This window comes from Propithecus coquereli, unplaced genomic scaffold (assembly GCF_000956105.1).
Source record: "Propithecus coquereli isolate 6110/MARCELLA unplaced genomic scaffold, Pcoq_1.0 Scaffold314, whole genome shotgun sequence".
NCBI lineage: Eukaryota > Metazoa > Chordata > Mammalia > Primates > Indriidae > Propithecus > Propithecus coquereli.
The window spans coordinates 1,805,834-1,826,567 of record NW_012148775.1 but is presented as its reverse complement, the minus strand read 5'-3'; the positions used below and the strand labels follow the sequence as shown (position 1 = coordinate 1,826,567).

The 20,734-nt window shown below is 46.7% G+C and overlaps 1 protein-coding gene across 1 annotated transcript in view; it reads left to right on the top strand.

The window, feature by feature from the left end:
• CIT (citron rho-interacting serine/threonine kinase) overlaps positions 1 to 15,736 on the top strand; it is a 201,664-nt gene extending 185,928 nt beyond the window's left edge. The window contains exons 40-47 of the mRNA XM_012650158.1: positions 984 to 1,076; positions 2,633 to 2,741; positions 2,840 to 2,968; positions 3,632 to 3,712; positions 5,768 to 5,846; positions 5,962 to 6,141; positions 12,021 to 12,324; positions 13,278 to 15,736. Coding sequence (XP_012505612.1) covers positions 984 to 1,076; positions 2,633 to 2,741; positions 2,840 to 2,968; positions 3,632 to 3,712; positions 5,768 to 5,846; positions 5,962 to 6,141; positions 12,021 to 12,324; positions 13,278 to 13,301 — 999 coding nt within the window. The 3' untranslated portion in view covers positions 13,302 to 15,736. The remainder of the gene's footprint in view (positions 1 to 983; positions 1,077 to 2,632; positions 2,742 to 2,839; positions 2,969 to 3,631; positions 3,713 to 5,767; positions 5,847 to 5,961; positions 6,142 to 12,020; positions 12,325 to 13,277) is intronic.
• Positions 15,737 to 20,734: the final 4,998 nt, after the last annotated feature.

Below are 20,734 nucleotides of genomic sequence, written 5' to 3'. Positions count from 1 at the left end.
AGTGCAGTGGCATGATCATAGCTCACTGCAACCTCAAAGTCCTGGGCTCACGTGACCCTCTTGCCTTAGCCTCTTGAGTAGTTGGGCTTGCACCACGAGGCTCAGCTAAGTTTTTAAAAAAATTTTTTGTAGAGACAGGGATCTTGCTGTATTGCCCAGGCTAGTCTCAAATTCCTGGCCTCAAGCAATCCTCCTGCTTTGGTCTCCCAAAATGCTGGGATTAGAGGCATGAGCCAGTGTACTCGGGCACAATTTCCGTTTTCTTATGCGTCCCCCGTACCTGTCCTATCAACTGCTGACCTTCACGTCAGGACTGATTTCAGCAATAGCCTGTTTCACCCTTGGTGAACGACAAAGATCTGAGTGTAGGAGGTGAAGTAAGAGGGTTTCAGCTGTTCTAGAAAAAGAGAGTTTTTGGCCAGTGGTGGTGGCTGTTTCTGGCCTTAGGGGGCTGGAGCGGCTGCCATTTAAAAAAAAAAAAAAGGAAGAAGAGAGTTTTGCTGTAGAACTCTGCATATACAGGTCTTAGCTACGAACTTTTCCCTTTGGACCGAAATTCTCTCTAAATTCTTACAGCAATTTCTACAACCTTTTCTCTCCCCTCCATGATTCCACCCTACCCTACTCCCCACAAGGTAAGTTTGTCAAAAGAATGTGTCCCCAGCAGAGGGACACACACGTGTCAGGTGACTCCCCGAGGTCGTGTCTGGATCCCGGTTAAAGTGATGCTTCTCAAGCAGGGGCAATTCTGGACTCCCAGGGGACATTTGGTAATGGCTGGAGACAGTTTTGATTGTCACGCCTGGGGGCGCTACAGGAATGTGGTGAACATCCTACAGAGCACAGCACAGCCCCACCACCATGCAGAACTGTCTGGCCCAAATCGAGAGCCCCCTTCTAAACTGATACTCCTTGCCTAGTTTTGCCCCAGAGTCAGTATTCACACTGGTAACAGTGTTTTTCTTTCTTCGATTGCTTTTCAGATTGAGAATGGGCTCTGCATCTGTGCAGCCATGCCCAGCAAAGTCGTCATTCTCCGCTACAATGAAAACCTCAGCAAGTACTGCATCCGGAAAGTAAGTCCAGGCTTTGCCTCAGCTGAGCGTGGTCTAGCCTGTCCTGCTGTCTCGGGAAACTGCGTGTGTCTGGTCCCTTCCACCTGCTGGCCTTCAGCCCGGGGTGACCTCCCTAGAGAGTGAGACCCTTCCTTTCTGGAAGAACTTCCCGAGCTGCTGAGAGCTGCAGTTTTCCATCTCGCTTATCTTCTGCTGTTTGGAACTGCCTCTCCGTGCAGCCCAGTGAGTTCAGCATTTTGTTAGAGCAGAAAGTTGGCTGATGGAGGAGACGCTTCTTTTGAACCAGTGGAAAAAAGGAAGAAGCTCTCTCTACGAAGCTAGCAGTCCCAGGTCGCAGTTATCAGAATCTTTCTCAGATTCTAGAGGTTTCCATTAATATAACCTTCTGGAATACCCAGTGCTAGCTCTATTTCGATATGTAATTAGGGAGCTGGTTCTCAGAGGAGGACCAGAGGGAGTTGTGACGAAAACTGCGGTATGGACAAGGTACGTGTTAGATCATTAAATTCGAATTGCTTCCAGAGACGGCTGTCTGATGTCCCTAGACTAAGAATGCTCTACTCATCATAAGCCTAATTTATTTCAGGTGCTTTCATAATTAGTCTCAAAAGTGAAATGAGGGGTGAATAACAGATAAGGATCGTTACCTCTTAGAGAAACTATTCCATTCTGCGCAGGACGTTGTTTAGTTTGTGTGTTTACTGAACACCCTCAGTACCAGGGACTGAGCTAGTTATCTTACGAACACTTTCCACAACAGTTCTGAAAAAAGCAGGATGGTCCTCCCCAGTTTTCAGGTAAGAAAATCAAAGCTGGCAGAGATCCTGAGTTACCAAGTTGAGACCAAAACTGAGGTTTGATTTTTCCCTGTTGTTTCACTGTATTATGCTTCCTAAAAGTTTTCTCGTGCTTGTAGGTGGCCAATAAATATTCAGTGATGATGGTTATGCTGGAGCAGAGTTTGAACTCTTAGTTTCAGGAAAATTCTCAGAAATCATTGTGTTTTTGTGATACCTGGCGACCATTTTGAATAAGCATGCCCAATTTTTTTTGACGACATTAGGATTGGCCTAAAAACAAGTAAAAATAATTAGGAAGCAGATAATTAAGATAGAATGACAATGATGATGATGATGATGATAATCATACAGGTAATGTAGCTTCAAATTGGAAACTTAGATGCTAACAAAAAGAAGGAAACCAAAACCATTCCTTCTACCCGCCGCTGTTAATACTTGGCGTATTTTTCCAGTCTTTTTTTTTTTCTCTGATAAGAATGTCGTATTGTTAAAGTTCTATCTTTGCAATTGAAATGGCATTCCTGACCATTTTTTGTAGCTGTAATTTGACCATATTTTCTTAGTCTGGGGTTGCACAGAACAATAGGAAGAGGTGGCAAATGGATCACTGGTCATCCCGAGAGGCGTGCAAGGCTTTCTGCGAACAAGTCTGGTGGCGGTCGCCTGTGGGGTGTGGCTAGAGGCTTCAGACAGAAACAGAACACCAGTGGACGTGTGGCTGTCGAGTGTCACCTCTATATTCTTCTCTTGTCTCAGGAGATAGAGACCTCAGAGCCCTGCAGCTGTATCCACTTCACCAATTACAGTATCCTCATCGGAACCAATAAATTCTACGAAATCGACATGAAGCAGTACACACTTGAGGGTAGGGCCTGTGTCCCCTTCCCCGCCCCACGCACGGCTCAGACCTTGCTGAGAATCGGAAGTCATTCCTGAGGCCCTGCTTCTCGCCTGCCTTTACAGAATTCCTGGATAAGAACGACCATTCCTTGGCGCCTGCGGTGTTTGCCTCCTCTTCCAACAGTTTCCCGGTCTCGATCGTGCAGGTGAACGGCGCAGGGCAGCGGGAGGAGTATTTGCTGTGCTTCCACGGTGAGTCGTGGCTGCCGCCCCCTGCTCTGTTGGGTGTGTGTGTGCGTCGAGAATCCCAGATCGGGTCGTGACGGGTCGGGGGATGGTCAGAGGGGCTCTGGTGGCGGATGGGTCCTGCTGGAAGTACTGAGAATGTCGTTCCAGCACCTCCAAGGACCCCGGGGCGTTCTCCCCTCCGCTGGACACTAATGCAGTCTGACTCGATCACATTCTCTCCAAAGGGCAGGCAGTTTTTTTTCCCTTCTCTTTCTTTCTCTTCCTCATTTTCTTTCTCTGGCCTTATTTCCTTGTTTTGCTCTGTTCTTTTTTTTTTTTTTTTTAACCTCTGAGTCTTTCCATCTCTCTCTCCCTGTCTCTGGGTCTCTACGCCTCTCCCTGTCTCTCTTTTCCTTCTTCCCTCTCCCCTTTTTTCTTATTCCCTTTTTCCCTTTTCCTCCTTTTCCTCCCTCTTTAATAAAATATGATAAATTAAAAGTTTTTTTAATTAAAAAATTTCTCACTTGTAATATCACTGAGAGGTGGCTCAGCAGAGATCCTGCGTTTCTGACCACCCAGTTAAACCTGCCACTTGTCCCCTGGGCTCTATCCCTCCTTGCTCCGTCTGTCACTGGCACACCCTGCCTGTGGCTGTGCTAATGCCCACGTCCTCTTGACACCTTGCAGAATTTGGGGTGTTTGTGGACTCTTACGGAAGACGGAGCCGCACGGATGATCTCAAGTGGAGTCGCTTACCTTTGGCCTTTGGTACGTGAGGCGTGGGGTGGGGGCTTCTCTTTTGCCAGCCACTGGTATCCTGGGAAAGAATTGCACGTAGAATTTTTTTTTTTTGGCTTAAACACTGTGTTCATGAATTCTGTTAGACACCGAGTACTACGTGTAACAGTCACCCGAATAAATGCTCACAACAAAGATTCTCAGGCTTGATGAACCAACCGCCTAAGCCACATCCACCAGGCCACAGTCCCAGCCTTGTGAAATATTTGCTAGGTCTCATGACAGAAAGGAGACCGTCCCCTGCAGATTTATTTCAGTCATTTTCAAAGGCGCCCAGTATCCCATGGCATAGCTGATCACCTATCAATTTAACCAGTTCTAACTAGGCAAAGCAGTAGGGTCATGCCACTTCTTTTTGTAAGTGTAAACGACGCTTCGATGAACATCCTTGTATTAATCTTTGTACACTTGTCAAATAGTATCGTAAATTCCTACGAGTAGAGCTACTGGGTCAAAGAGTAAACACATATATCTGTACACATATACCTATGTGAATGTTCTGAAATGCCATCATGGCCGCAATACCCTTCAAGGCTATTTTGTTTATCTATTGCTGCATAAAAACCCATTCCAAAACTTAATGACTTAAAACAACAGCTTATCATTGCCCCGGATTCTGTGGCTTGACTAGACAGTTTGCTTCTTGTGGTGTCAGCAGGGGCGCTGGGACAACTAGAAAGGCCTCATAAACGTGGCAGGCAATGGGTGCTGGCCGTCAGGTGGGTGCTCAGCTGGGGCTGGTGGCTTGATTGCTCTCCACGTGGGCTTCTTCCAAGAGTCTGGAAGTAGAAGCCGGCAGAGGCCTGCTCACTTCTACCACATTCCGCTGGTTAGAGCAAGCCACGGGGTCAGCCCAGGTTCAAGGCAAGGAGAGTGCATGAGGACTGGAGTACCTGGAAGCACGACTAATAGTCTAACGCCAAAGTAGGATGGGTACGGTGGCTCACACCTGTGATCCCAGCACTTTGGGCGGCTGAGGTGAGAGGATTACTTGAGGCCAGGAGTTTAAGAGCGGCCTGGGCAACAAATCAAGACCCCATCTCTACAAACAAAAAGTTAGCCAGGCGTGGTGGTGTGCGCCTGTAGTCCAGCTACTTGGGAGGCTGAGGCAGGAGGATCATTTGAGCCCAGGAGTTCGAGGCTGCAGTGAGCTACAATGACACTGCACTCCAGCCAAGGCGACAGAGAGAGAGAGAGACCCTGTCTCTGAAATAATAATAATAATAATAATAATAGTGATACCAAAGTAACAATTTACCACAAATAATAATAATGATAATCACCTTTCCCTTTTAGGCAGAAAACATTTCCGGTCGTACCCTCTCTAGTTTCAGTGACACTGTGATACAGAGATAGAGTATTAAGAGACCAGAAGTATCTAATTATCTATGAATTCAGTCTTTTTTTCTTTTAACTTTTCAAAGATGTTTACAATCAAACAGTTTAAAAAGGTATACAATGAAAAGTCTCACTCATGTTACCCATCTCCCAAATTCTCCATCCTGTTCTCCAAAGGAAAAAGCTTCTATGAGTTTCTTATGCTTCCAGTGCTTTATGCAAATGCAAGCACATAAAAATATATATTTTTCCCACCTTTTTTTTTTTAATCAGTGAGGTAGCACACTTTACACGTTATGTGAAACCTTACTTTATGCACTGAGCAATGTACCTTGGGTATTTTTTTTTTTTTTATCTCTTTGGCTTCTCTGTGTATTTTTACTTTTTTTTTTTTTTTTTTATCTCTTTGGCTTCTCTGTGTATTTTTACAGCCGTGTAGAGTTCCATAGATGTTTATTTAACTGATCTCTTATAATGTACAGTTGAGCTGTTTCCCATCTTCTGCTATAATAGCATGACAGTGAATATACTCAAACATGCATGATGATGCTTGGCACATGGATATGGATTTGTAGGATAAATTCCTTTACGTGGGATTGCTGGGTCAAAGAATGCATTGCAACCAGATTTTCATTTTCCCTCTTTTAACCCTGTGTCCCATGCTCTTCCTCAATGGTGGCCACACAGCCTACAGAGAACCCTATTTGTTTGTGACCCACTTCAACTCACTGGAAGTAATTGAGATCCAGGCCCGCTCGTCATTGGGGTAAGCACTGCCCTCCCCTGCTTTGAAACCTCAGCTGCTGAGGCAGGGTGTTGGGGCGGGCGCATGTTTCTCCCTAACCTGCACCGATTGGAAACTCTCATCTGGAACTCTGCAGGACCCCTGCCCGAGCATACTTGGAAATCCCGAATCCACGCTACCTGGGTCCTGCGATTTCCTCGGGAGCAATTTACCTGGCGTCCTCATACCAGGATAAATTAAGGGTCATCTGCTGCAAAGGAAACCTCGTGAAGGAGTCCGGCACTGACCACCACCGGGTCCCTTCCACCTCCCGCAGGTAACCACCCTCTCCTCTTCCTCGTTGCTGGGGGCAGTGTGCTTTTCTGCAAGGCACAAGGAAATCTTGCTAAACTGGTTGAAGTTTTCCAGCCTTCACTTTGTCCTGAAGCTCGAACTACCTGTTTCTTTTGAGATCTGTAGCACTGAAATGGCACAGTCCTTTATGAGCACCAGGAGAATTGTAAAATATCCCCTTAGAAAGGTCAGAAGGGAGCGTTCTGATCTTTCTCTCATGGCTATTTTCAGTGGCTCTGTGAGGGATGGAGCACAAATTATGCATTCATTGCTTTAGCAGATACTGTGCTGTGTTCATTGTTGGGCTCGCGAGGGGAGATACGATGGTGAATGAACCAGACACAGCCCCTCTCTGACGATGCTCAAAGCCCCGTGGGGGAGACACCAGTGGATTCGAGCACAGAAGGGCAAGGCTGTGGCGGGGTAGCGTGAAGCACCCTGGGAGCTCAGAGGAGGGCCCCAGCCTGGACGTGGGGACCAGGAAGGATTTCCCATCAGAGATGAGGCTAGGGGCTGGGGGAAGGGAGGGCAGGGAGGGCAGTGAGGAGTGCTCCGGCAGGAAGGAAAGGCAAGCTGCGTATGAGGGTCCAAAGGTGTGAGACCATGAGAGCTGGCCTGGGGTTTCCAGTCCGCCTCGTGGCATCCATGGAATTTGAAACCTCCTGAACGTGATTGGACTGAGGTTCTTTTTAAATTTTATTTTTAATATTTCACTTATTTTCAAATCAGTAATCCAATCACAGGGCACAAAATTCAAAGGATACAAGAAGGCGTATGGTAGAAACTCTGTCTTCCAGCTCTCTCATGCTTCCCAAGTCTCTTCACCCTCTGCTACCCAGGTCCCCATGGGAAGAAACTAATTTTTAAAGTTTTTGTGTTTCCATTTGGAGATCCTTTACGCATATAGAGTCAGCCCTCAGTATCCGTGGGTTCTGCACCGTAAATTGAACAGAGCACAGATCAAAAATATTTGGGAAAAAAAAAAATCATTCTGCACGTGTACAGACTTTTTAAATTGTCACTGTTCCCTAAACAATATGATAAAACAACTATTTATAGCGCATTTACATTGGATCAGGTATTATAAATAATCTAGAGATGATTTAAAGTGTACGGGAGGATATGTGTAGGTTATATGCAAACACTGCACCATTTCATGTCAGGCACTTGAGCGTCCAGATTTTGGTATCCGCAGGAGGTCCTGGAACCAGTCCCCCACGGACACCGAGGGACGACTGTACAAGTAGATGCGTGTGTGTGTCCATGTGTTCTTCCCCTTTTTTTAAAACACTCTTCGTTGAGATAATTCATATACCATAAAAGGCAACCTTTAAAGGTACAATCAGGGGTTTGTTGTATATTCACAGATTTGTGCAACCACCACCACAGTCTAATTTTAGAACATTTTTATCACCCCCAAAAGAAACTTCTTATTTTCCCCGACTGGTGTCACTGCTTCAAGCACTTGCCATGTGTAACGATTGCTGCTGATTGTTTTGCCTGGGCATCGGACTTTTCTTAATGAGCGAGTCCTATGTCAGGTCAAATAAAGACAAGCCCTGAAAAAATGGGTCTTTTTCAGGGAGTAGCCAGACAGGTCAGACAGTGACAATTTTCTGGGGATGAGGTGTTTTGGGAAACTTCAATCCTGATCTCCGCCGTCCAGTGGCCATGGGTCTGCACAGCTGCTGTGGTTACAGGCTGCTGACAGCAACTCTACCACAGACCTGGGAGAGGGCTGTGGGGTGGAGGAGAGGTTACTATGTCACAAACTTGCTGTTCTTACTGAGATTCCATTGGTTTTTTTTGCACAAACACTCTTCCAATTGTTGCAGGCCTTTTTTGCAACATGCTTGGTCAGTGTGGCTTTTGAGCTCAGGAGCTTGTTGGAAAGCCAGAGGGGCCAAATAACCAGGTGCTCCTAACTCTTTGGGTTTGACCCTGACTCAGGAGTGACTAAAGGACTAGGGTTAATTTCCAGAGTTCTGAAAAAGTTGATTTTGACAATTTTTGCCAGTGTTCTTTTTGCTTTTATGGAGGAATAGGTTTTGGGGGTCCTTACTCTGACATTCCAGAAGAGTTCTTCACCCTTTTTTTAATACAAGTGATAACACACTGCGCATCCTCCTCTGTGTCCTAGTGTATCTTGGCGACTGCTCCATGCTAGTGTAAGAAGTATTTCCTCTTTCATTTTTATTCAAATGCCTGCGTAGCATTCCTTCCCATGGCTGTGCCTTAATTTACTTAACTGCTCCTTTACCAATGGATGTTTGGGTTGTTTCCAGTCTGTTGCTATAGTAAATGACTTTGTACGTGTGTCATTTTTGCCTGCTGAGGAATCTGTCTGTAGGATAAATTCCTAGAAAAGGCATTGATGGGCGACAGCAGACGTGCGTTTGTAATTCTGACGGATGTTGCTGAGTTTTCCTCCTTGGAGGCTGCTTCCGTTTGTGATCCCAGCAGCCGCATGTGGAAGTGGGCCCCGCCCTGTCTTGTCACGGAGGGCTGGGAGCCAGATCCAGCTCTGTGTGTGGGAAGTTTGAAACCTTGGTCTGCAAAGAAGGTCTGAGATTATTTAACCCCGGGGAATAATGCAACAACCTAGGATTTTAATTTTCGGGATGGGATTACCAGCCGTACTTGTCTATCCTGTAAATTGTTAAGTACCTGCTGCCACGTGCCAGACATGAGCTCTGGGGCCGGGGATATAGAGATGAAGAAAACTCTGTTTTCTTATTCTCAAGGGGCTCACAGTTTGGTGGAGAAACCACATTTAATATCACAAAATACTTACATCTTGGAAAAGACAGTCATCAATTTAATATTGCGGCACTATGTCCTAATGAATAGTCTCTCTTTTGTTGATGTAGTTGTTAATTCATGTGAAATGTTTGGTTAGTGTGGTTTTAATCCCAGGAATTTGCTGAAAAACCAGAAGTGCCAATAATTAAGTGCTCTTGACTGCTTTGGTTTGGCCCTTTCTCCAGAGTGATTGCTTAGTGGGCTACAGGCCTCCCCTGAAAAGGTCTGACCTTCTTTAAATAATTTCCAAGTCATGCCAGAAACAAATTAAAGTAATTAGATTTCTTTTTCCTCCCCATTGCCTAGTTAGATGGCCAGGCCATCTTGCTTTTGAGACTATGTAATCTCTCGATAAGGAGTTGCTATTGTGTGGTCAGAAATGGTTTTGATACCTGTGAACAAGGGGCAGAAATAACGTGTTAGCTTTCCTGCTGCTGCCAAGGATGTCTGGAAGGTCAGCAGTTAGTCTTTAGTTCTCTCTTGGCTTATAGAACAGTCTTTTTGTCGCCGACTGCTTTGGGCAGGTCAGAGGTAGAAGGCGGCTTGGCGGGGTGTGAGGCACTGCAGGCCTCGTTGCCCTGGCCTGTTTAGCAGAGCAGGAAATGGAACTCTTTGCAAAAAACATAAAATTGATGTGGTATTAATAGATCATTGGTCATTAATGGATAAGGAGATGGAAGACGGCCTGCTTGGCTTGGGTGATGCCATTAATCTGACGTCCTGGATGGCCTTCCCTGAGCCATCCCTCTTCCCCTGGTGCAGTGAGCACGCTCTGATTTGATTTATCAAGGGCCCCTGTGGACACATTTTATGATTTGTCTTCCACTACAAATAGGCTTAATGTAGTTTTCCTACTTGGAATTTATTTTTTCATTTGTCTTCAGTATCTCAAAGCCACATGGCTAGAGAGGAATATAAATCTTGATTTCAAGATGTTCTTTCAAGTGTGAGTTATCTCAAATGTTACTGCTGCACAGACAACACAGAGAGCCTCTGGCCTTTGGAGGATTTGCTGCCCGAACGTCCACAGTTAGCACTGCATGGGGAAGCAAGTGAATGACGTGAAACCATTCACTGTGAACTGACCACTTATAAAATTACCTCCGCTCACCAACATCTGTGTTTTACTGCAGAGCAGGAATTGGCAAACTTTTTCTGTAAAGGTCTGGAGGGTAAATATTTTTGGCTTTGCAGGCCATATGGTCTCTGTCTCATCTACTCAACCTTGTTGTTGTAGCGTGGAAGCAGCCATAGACAGCGCATAACCAGATGGGCATGGCTATGTTCCAATAAAACTTTATTTACAAAAACAGGCATCTTCTGGATTTGGCCCTCAAGCCTGTTCTAGAGTTTCTGCTTGTCCAGTGGGTTTCTGTCTTTGCTGCTCTGTTGCGTCTCAATTGACAGGGGAGGTTCTGGTAAGAGACCAATAATTGAAGGAAAAAAACCTAACAAGTTGATAAAACAATAACCTCTTCCAAAGAGAAGGATTTAAATATTAAGGATTAAGATAGGCCTTTGGGAAAACCACTGATGCTCTCAATTTTTAATTTTAGTTTTTTAGAGATAGGGTCTTGCTATATTGTCCAGGCTGTCTTGAACTCCAGGTCTCAAGTGATCCTCTAGCCTCAGCCTCCCAAGTAGTTGGGACTACAGGCATGCACTACCATGCCCGACTCTCTCAAATATTTTTGAAGAACCTTCTTTAGGATCTTACTGCAAAAGTCCAACATTGATGTAAAGAATGTCATAGCATGTCAGCTACAATTTTGTTGAGAAAATTAGAGCAAAATAAATCATTATGTGATGTAATTGCATTGTAATTTAGATTTTAAAGATATCTAGGACAAAATAAATTATTTTCCTGATTTCAAGTTTTATTTTCCAAGATAAAGCCCCAATCAATCAACATATGTCCTCAATAAACATTTACTATGAAATCTTGTCCCCATTTTAAGTAGGTTGCCTTTTCCCAGCCCCAATTACGCTCAGATAATGAGGACCCCAGAACTTTTTCTACTGACCAGGGGTGAGAAGGCATTGACTCAGGAGGCCGCATTTCAGTTCTATTTCTGGATCGTGTGTCCTCACAGAGGTAGTTAGGGCCGTGGGTCTGCTGCAGTCTTCGTTTGAGATATCCAGGCCAGGGCTGGGCGGAGGAGGGTTGGGTTGGTCATGCAGAGAGGCCCCCGTGTTTTTAAGTGTCTGGTTATTAACCGTCATCTTTTGGGGCCTGGGATGCTTTTTGAGCCAGCTACACTGTTTTTGTCTGCCCTGCTCAGTTTCCTAATACCAGGCCTGATCCCTACACCTCTCCATCATCTTATTGCCACAGCTATGAATTGTCAACTTTCTGAGCAGCCGCATCTGTATCAGGTGCCCCAGGGACTCTTGGAAAGCCACCTGGAGGGAGAGGTGACCAAACACCAGGCTCAGGAGGGGGACAGACAAGGCAGCTGACAGTGACCAGCACAGGATTCCTCAAAACTGCTCCCTTGCGCCGAGGGCCTTTGTGGGTCCCTGACTTCTGGGTCTCAGCAGGCTTAACTCCCAGGTGAAGACGTCCCTCTTGGCTCTGGAAAATACTAGGTCCGTAAGACATAGCACAGGGATTATGACATCAAACTCATCTCTTTTGGAATCCCAGCTCTACCACTCACTAGCTCCGGCGAGTCACCTGATTTCTTTCTGTCTCCGCTTTCTTGCCTGCACGATGAGGGTCATGCTTCGTAGCTCAGAGAGCTGTCGTGACAATTTAACGAGACAATGCGACAATGCAGGCAAAGAGCTCAGCACAGGGCCCGGCACACACTAGGTGCTCCGTGTACCAAAGCTGCACTGAGACCAGGAAGCTTGGTTTTCTTTCGTCGTTGTCTTTGCTCTCTTCCTTGTCCTCACTACCAAAATCAAACAGAAAGGCTGAGGGACTCCAGGTCTAATCTTTTTCTAATCATCAGTGGTGAGCTGGGGCATGGGGGTTGCTCAGAGAAGAAGGAGGATGCCCCCCAGTCCCCCAGGGTTGTGGCTCTGCAGCTCCTGACCTCCCTCTCTTGTCGCCAGCAGCCCCAACAAGCGAGGCCCACCCACGTACAACGAGCACATCACCAAGCGCGTGGCCTCCAGCCCGGCGCCACCCGAAGGCCCCAGCCACCCCCGAGAGCCAAGCACACCCCACCGCTACCGCGAGGGGCGGACAGAGCTGCGCAGGGACAAGTCTCCTGGCCGCCCCCTGGAGCGGGAGAAGTCCCCGGGCCGCATGCTCAGCACGCGGAGGGAGCGGTCCCCCGGGAGGCTGTTCGAAGACAGCAGCAGGGGCCGGCTGCCTGCAGGAGCCGTGAGGACCCCGCTGTCCCAGGTTAACAAGGTGAGGCAACATTTGGAGGCCAGGAATGGCTCGGGGAGCTGAGGCTCCTCAGGGCCACTGCTGTGAAGATAGGAACCCCAGTCCTGTCGTTCAGGCTTCCTGGGACATACGGGTTTAGGGAGAAAATGAACTTTAAGAAGAGGCTTCCTAAGCAAATGGATAACCTGTGTGTGATTAAAAAGGAGAACGTGTGTGTTTGTATCTCAAAATGTAACAGCTACCGAAGAGTAATTGTTCCCTTCCCAGAGGCAAGTGTTAGCAGTTTCTAGAGCTATTCTGTGCATGTCGGCAAATGTGTATGTGTTTTCTCCTTTCTTAAACACAAACGATAGCGTACTATACAGAATGTTCTATGCTTTACTTTCTTGAAACACACACACACATATAAGTTTCTTTCTGGAAGGCTACACAGAAACTGGTTAACAACACTTGCTTTCCAGAAGAACTTTGAACTTTTTCAAATTTTTAAATTGTGCATGTGTATTGTCTGTATGATTTTGAGGTGAGCAGCTGAGGAGACGCGTGGGTGTGCTGCAGACACGGGGGCGGGGGTCCCGTGAGCGGGGGAGGGCCCCGTGCCTTCCCGGCGGGCTTGCTGTTTCCCGGAGCCCCGTCTGCACAGAGCCACCTTTCTGTCATTGGGAGCTGGTTTTCTGGATGGCTTTCTCCTCCTCACGTCACCTGCAGTTCACCGTCAGCACCTTTGCTCGTAAAGAAAGGAGGAAAAGCCATCCAGATGTTTTTTTCTTATCCCTTTTGATTTACCAGTAAAATTGTATGTGCGTGTACACATGTGCCCACACAGCTTTGGGGTTTCTCAGTGAATTTCACTCCCTGGCCGACCCCAAGCTCTGTGAGTTGGTGCTGCCCTGCACAGCGCTCACTGGTAGCGCCTGGAGGGACAGACCAGGCCTCTGATGGCTAAAACCTTCCTCTCCTTGTTTTATTCCTAGGTCTGGGACCAGTCTTCAGTATAAACGTCAGCCGGGAAAACCAACTGCTCATCTCAGTCTGCAGGAAAACACCAATACACTAGGGAACTGCGCTGAAGGGGACCCCAGCGCCCATCTGCTCAGCCACCCTCTGGCACAGCCGGGCCCCGACCCACCTCGGCATGGACACCCCTGTCTCCAGGAGGTGCAGGTGGCTGAGGCTCTTCGGAGCTGTCAGCGCTCGGTGCCTCCTCTGGGCACCTTCCTGCAGTCATCTCTTTGCACTTTGTTACTCTTTCAGAGCATTCATAAACTTTTGTACCTAGCTCTAGCCTGTACCAGTTCATCAACGGAAACCAACCGGGATGCTGACTACCACGTGGTTAGGATCCTAACTAGCCACTTCAAGATCCTAGGATTGGTTGGTTTTTCTTTCTTTCTTTTTTTTTTTTTTTTTTTAAAGACAACAGAATTCTTAATAGATTTGAATAGCAATGTATTTCCTGTTGTAGTCCTTTTTAGCTAGATCACACCACCAGGTCTTTGCTACTGGAATGTAGTGTAGAAGCGTCCCCATCAGTTGGCTAAACCTCCTGCACTCACGTGGGTTCCTCCTTGTTCCTGTCCATTTCTCATAGGTGGCCCTGCTCCACCCAGGGTGATGTCGCAGCCTAATGTTTACTGTTCTCATTGCCTTTTGTGGCCTTGACGCCTTCCCCTCCCACCAGCTGAGAATGTACGGAGGTCGTCGGGCCTCAGCTCGGAGGCAGTGACTTGGGGCCAAGGGACCTCGCGAAGCTTTTCTTCTCGCCCCTCAGCGTCATCCCCAGCCTGCTGTACCCGCTTTCCATGTCGCTTTGGCTGGGAAAGCATGCAATAGACTTGCTCTGAGCCCAGCATTAATGGGTCTCGGGGTCAGGGAGGGGCCTGGGGGTGCACACCTCGTCTGTGACAGCACACTGTCCCCACTCTGGGATGGGGAGGAGGCCCGTCCAGGAGTTCTGCATGGCGGTTCACTGCATGTGCTCCCCACCTGGCTGACCCCTCTGGGTTACTCTGCCGACGTGTTAATCCCATCCCATACCTCCCGCCGAATCGAGACCCTCTGACGACTTGCCAACTAACTGGCCACCACAGGCTGCAGTCTGTAGCACTGAACAAACAAAAAACAAAACGCTCAAGCCTTACGACCAGAGAAGGATTTCAGCAAACCACCACCTCCCACTCAGTATCCCCTCCGGCCTTCATGCTTCCCTGCTGACTCCCTGGTGGACGACGCTGTATTCACACACAATCCAGCGCGGTTCTACCCCACAAAACTGTGACTTCCCAAGGGAGCCTTTCCCTAGGGCTAGACCTAAGACCAGGAAGTTTGAGAAAGAAGCCGCAGCTCAACTTTTCCAACTCTGCCCGGGTTGGGGGTCCTCATTAGGTGCAGTGCGGCTCCCACCGTCTCTCTACCCTTTAGTAGAGTAGGAAATTCCTGGCAACTGGTATAGAACCAACCTAGAGGCTTTGCAGTTGGCAAGCTAACTAGCGGCCTTATTTCTGCCTTTAATCTCCCACAAGGCATCTCTTGCTTTGGATTCTCCACGACTTAGGCACGCCTCAGTAGCCAAGGCTCATCCTAGGTAGGCTGAACGGTAGACCCGTTTCCACCGCAGCAGGCGACCATGACCGTGTTTTCTTCAACCACGTGTCCACGGTTCCGATCCCTTCCCAGACTGCAACCCGGCCCAAATCCCGGCTCCTTCCTGCTCGTCTCTTAACCTAAGTGCTTTCTTGTCGGAAACGCCTACAAACCTCCACGTTGTCCCACCTTGGCAAATGTCCTGCTGTCGCGTTCTATGTGTTGCTTGGAGTCTTTGGGGTTATACTCCCTCTCCTCCCACGCCCAGGGCACATGTGACTGAATGTTTGCTGAAGATTTTGTCTCTTGGTCCACAAGTATTTGAAAAGGTCACTGGAAACTGGTCTTTCAGTCTTGGCATTTCATTTAGGATCTCCATGAGAAATGGGCTTCTCCAGCCCCGAAAGTATATATTGTGTGTCTCATCTGTGAAATGCTTCCTGCTATATAGAACTAGCTCAAAACACTGTACATATTTACAAGAAACTTTATATTCGTAAAAAAAAAAAAAAAAAAGGAAATTGAATTGGTTTCTACTTTTTTATTGTAAAAGGTGCATTTTTCAACACTTACTTTTGGTTTCAATGGTGGTAGTTGTGGACAGCCATCTTCCCTGGAGGGTGGGGAGCTCCGTGTGGCCACCAAGATGCCAGCAGGAAACACCGTAACACGAAATTGCAGTCAAAAGCTTATTAGCATAAATAAAGATTCTAGGTCTCCAAAAGTACAGGCTTTTTCTTCATTACCTTTTTTTATTCAGAACGAGGAAGAGAACACAACACGTCAAGATCCACCTTGAGAGGAATGAACTTTGTTGTTGAACAATAGTGAAATAAAGCAATGATCTAAAAAACGTTTGCTTTAGTGCAATGGCCTATTCTTTTCTGGAGAGAGACCATAAAAAAACAATTGCCAGTGTGGTGTCAGTGTGGGCTTCTTGTCATGGATGGGACCTTCTTTACTTTTTGGGGAGGCTTTTTCTCTGGGGTGGAGTGCGGGGAGCCACATGGTGGTAAGAATGCGCTATCCTGGAATCAAGAGATTGGTGATATTCTCTGCCAAAAGTGTGACATTGTAGAAGTTTGGTCAGTACTTCCAATGAACCGTGAATTGGCTATTAAGGTCATTTTATAGGACTGCAGAGTGGGAAAGCTGCTTTCTTAAGCAGTCACATAGGCCATTTTGAAAGGATTACTCAAGGAGGGATTACCCAGTTCTGTAAGGCGGCTAACCAAGAAAACAGGTCAACTTAAGATTTCTTTCATCTATATTAAGGCCACTGAGAATTGAATAATGTAGATTTCTTTGGAGAGAAGAATTCAGATCAAGGTAATTAAAAATGTAAATACATCTATTTTTAACTAGATTTCTTATAGTCTGCAAGGTAAGTTTTCTCCATCCTTTTTCAGTTCATCAGTATAAACTTGCTTGATCCAGACAGATGTTTCTTTTGGCAAATGGTGATTCTTTTTCATGGTTCCTACCGCTTTTATTCTCGAATTTTGATTTTCTAATGAAGTCATCTGACCATGGTCAAAATTTGTCTTGCCGGGTTGTATCTGACATTGCTTGTGATGGCAACCAGACATGCAATTTTGTTCCTCTTTTCTGTTTTTACTGTTGGGCATAAAAATCTGCCCCAAGGTCATAATTGTAAGAATCAAAATAATTCAGAAGATGAGGAAGTGAAATAAATGTTGGAATCTTTCTTTCCTCATAGCGTTAGAAAAATCTCCGTTAAATACCAACTGTCCCATTTCAGTTTATCATCCTGAGGGTTCTTGGCAGCCACAGAGTACTTCAAAAGCTAAGTAAACATAGTCTGATTCCAAAAAGAATGCGCTGAGCAATGGTCTTTGGACCCTATGGAACGACCTCCGGGAAACAACAAATTACTCAGCCACACCATAAAATGAGGCCCAGCCCTCCATGCTGCCACTCCTGTTTCTTAAGCACAAAATTAGACATACAACTTAATTTTCACTAAAGATGTTGACTGCATAGCATATTTCGTAACTGTTAAACGTTAGGATTTGGAGGGTTAGGCCAAAAAGAGAGGATTTGCTTAACAGGACTGTCTTCAGAATTGGCCTTCTTGAATGTTACCTGCTTTAGAAGACATTCTTGCAGATGTGAGTGTAAAGCACAGACTTGCGTAGCGTGGGCCTGCGGGCATGGGACCAGCTAAGCTTCCACTCTCATCGAACATGGTTAGATCGGCTCGTTCCAGTGGTTCTAAGCCGTGGGGAGATTTTACTTCCTTCCTGCCAGAGGGCATTTGGTGATGTCTGGAGACATTTTTGGTTGTCACAACTTGGGGGTATCCAGTGGGTAGAGGTCAGGGATGCTGCTAAACATGCTACAATGCACAGGACAGTCCCCGCTCACCACAGAGAATTATCCAAAGTGCCAGTAGTGTCAAGGTGGACAAAGATTGGTCTCCTTGGCCTGTTCTAGTTCCAGTCAGATTTCTTTCGTGGCAGTTTAAATACTGTTAATGATGTCTGAAGCATGGGGATTGTGGCTCTAGGCATATAGTGTTTATACGAGAAAAAAATTTTATTATTTGCCTAATCAAATGTTGAAACTCTCTTTTTCTGAAGCCGGGACAGGTGGAGGTAGCGGAAATACAGTCCAGTGTTGATCATGTTGTTCTCTCTTGAGTCTATCAATGATTAACGGAATTCTGTTTGCCTTGCAGGGGTTGTTAGAGGTAGGTGATAGACCTTTGAAAATGACTTCACTACTACTGTCTGTAACTCTGGTGGTGTTTCTGAGAGCCACAAAAAAGGAAAAATAAAATTGAGCCAGAGTACACACTTCTGGAGCTGTCTTGCTGTGTTCTTGAGGGCCATTGACTTTTGCAGAAGGGATGGGTGAATTCACTTTAGGGGGAGGACAAATGTAGCCGGAGGGGCTGGCATCCTCATCTGGGCAAAGGCCCTTTACTTTTATAAAAGACAAAAAAAAGCACAGTTTTGGGGGCCAACCCTGTGGGCAGAGCCTCGTGGTTCATTCTGGAGACAGCGGCTGGGCCCAGAAATTGGGCTCCGGCTGCTGTTCCAGCTTTTAGGCTCCTCCCCAAAGTCTGACATCAGGGATGGTGACTCTTAGGAAGACCCTGTGGATGTTTTTACAATTAGTTGGGATAACTTGGGTTTTGGAAGAAATGTGCACATGTCCATAACTTCCTTGTTTTCTCCAATATAGACGACAACTACAGTTGGCATTCCAGGGCAGAAGGCTCTAGTTTCTGTTTCTCCACTGATTGGCTGGTCAAGAGAGGCGTTGAGGGATTCCTCAGAAGCTGGATGGATTGGGTGAGTGGTCCGTAGACTCGAATCTTCATCAATTCATTAAAAACCATTGTAAACACAGGTGGACGTCTTAGTCCCTTTAGTGCTGCTACAACAAAATACCTGAGATGATGCCTCTTTTGTAAGGACCTTAATTTTATTCATGAGGGAAGGAGCCCTCATGACCCAATCACCTCTTAAAGGCCTTACCTCTTAATATCATCACATTGGTAACACCTGAATTTTGAAGGGGACACATTCAAACAATAGCAGAGAAACAGATATGGGGAGAAGTTAGTACATGCTCAGAAGTGAAACTGTGCTCATAGAGAAGGAATTGAATTAAACAAAATGAAATTTTGTTCTTTCCTAAAATGGTTTGGTCTCTGGCCTCAGCCATGGATGGTATCACTTTGATGTTCCAGGTTTTCGATCTTGGCCTTTGTGGAGTCCTGGAGGTTTGCTAACAGAGCTAGTTGAGGAGGGGCAGGTACTTTTTCCTAGTCTGGCCCCTTGACATCCTGTGTTTGTGGCCCTATCCCAGTCATGTTGTCAAGGCCTTGCGGATCCCAAGGTGAAAGGAAAGGATCCCTAGGGATCACTGTGTGCTAGTCCAACCCCTCTTGTTTTTCCGAGGAGGAAATCAGGCTGAGAGAGGCCATGTGACTTGCTTGAGGTCACACAGCTAGTCAGCAACTGAACTGGATCAACATCCCTGATCACTGCTCAGTGTCCACTCTCTGAGAGGGAGGGGACAGTGGAGGACTGGCCACTCAGGGGGCCACGTCAGGCTTGTGACCTGTCTGCAGTGCTATCGACTCCTCAGATTTGCAGCCATGAGAAGTGGAACCCCAGGAAGGGAACAGCCTTGCCTGGGTCCTTTCATCTTTGGTTCCAATATTTTGATTATAATTCTTTTTACCCTGTAATATTGTTCAACATTTTAATTTTCAGGCCTTAATTTGGCTCTATAAATTCACCTGCATATCAATTTCCAGAGGAAGAAATGTATCTTCATTCAAAAGCAATTGAAGTTAAGCTTTAACTAACCGTGTAAGTCCTCACCCATAAAGGGAATGCTAACGGAAAAGGCACTGCCTGAGTCACAGGACAGCCCAGTTTGACATGTGGCTTTGCCCCTGTGACTTGGGCAAAGCAAGGTGTCCTTTTCCACCTCCATAAATTCATCTCCATTACCTTCGGCTTCTTGGGTGTGAAGCCTTTCACTTGGGTCTGGGAGCAGGTTCTGGACCATAATGGACTTTGTGTTGCTTTTTAAAGAAAATGAAATCTTTTAAATATGTGCACACATGTAGAAGGGGGATGCTGACTCCGACACCCGTGTTTTGTGGGTGTGCCTACTCTCCTTCGCCCCAGCGGTCACCTCACCTGGGAGTGCCCTGTGGTCCCAGGACTTGGAGGACTCTTATAGGGTGATTGGTTCCTGTAAAATAGTTTTCACATTGCATTTTCAGCTCCAGTTTCCTGCACTTGGTAGATCTCATTTGTATGCTGGATTTTCTGACTTCTTGCTGTTTCTACCTGCAGCCCAGGGCTCGCGGCTCCTGCCAGCCCTGACCCAGGCCAGCAGCCGGGTGCCCTAATCCCTATTACAGGGAGGGCAGTGCTGCTCTGGGCTTACTCGTGCGGGGAGCCTCCTGCTCAGGTGTCAAACCCTGTTCCTGGGGCTCAGAGCTGGGTCCTGGCCCCACCGCCTCCCTCCCCAGCCCCTACCCTGGGTGGAGGGCTGTGTTCCTAGCTCACCAGCAGGACAAGGGCTTTTGTTTTTGGTATTTGAATGTACCTCTTAACTTCTGAGCTTAGCTATGTATTTTCAAATATTTTATCCAATTTTGGCAAGAGGATTGTTGTGTCTGTTTCCTTAGTCTACTTTAATAATCCCATGGTCCCAAAAATCTAGGGTTCCTGTGTCATTCAGGTTTCCAAGGTAAGGCAGATACTATCTAGCTAGGAATGATTTCCAGGCTACCTTCCACCTCAAGTGGACCAGGTGACACCCTGAGCTTCCCTTTTCTGTTAGATTTATTTGTTTCCTGATGCCTATGAAGAAAAGGCTTTCTAAAGGGACACCTGTAACCTTCTATCTTTTAGGAAGGAGAGACAGAGCTCCTTTCAGTTGATGCGAACATCCCTGATTCCAGAAACGTCCTGGTATCTGGTAAGGCAGTGTCATGCGATCCCAGGCTCCCCTGCGAGGCATGTTTATGAACAAAAGGAAGCAATACCTCTGGCCTGGGGATGCCACCAACCAGCCCAAGCCAGGAACCTTCGCTGTTACCTTTCTTCAGCCTCCCCTCGTGACTGAGCAGGTACGAGGGGCTCAGTTTTTCGGGGCCCCTTACCAGGCCTCCAAACTATGCAATGAATGGGTGGATCACAGGACTGACCCTCACCCCTCTGGGTGCGTGAAGCAGCCCTGTCCACTCTGGTGAGTGCCCCAAGGATGGTACTGAACAAGCTCCTGGAAGAGTTCCAGTCTCTTCTTCAAAGGACTGAATGAAATCAAAGCTTCTTCCAAGTACATGTCCAAT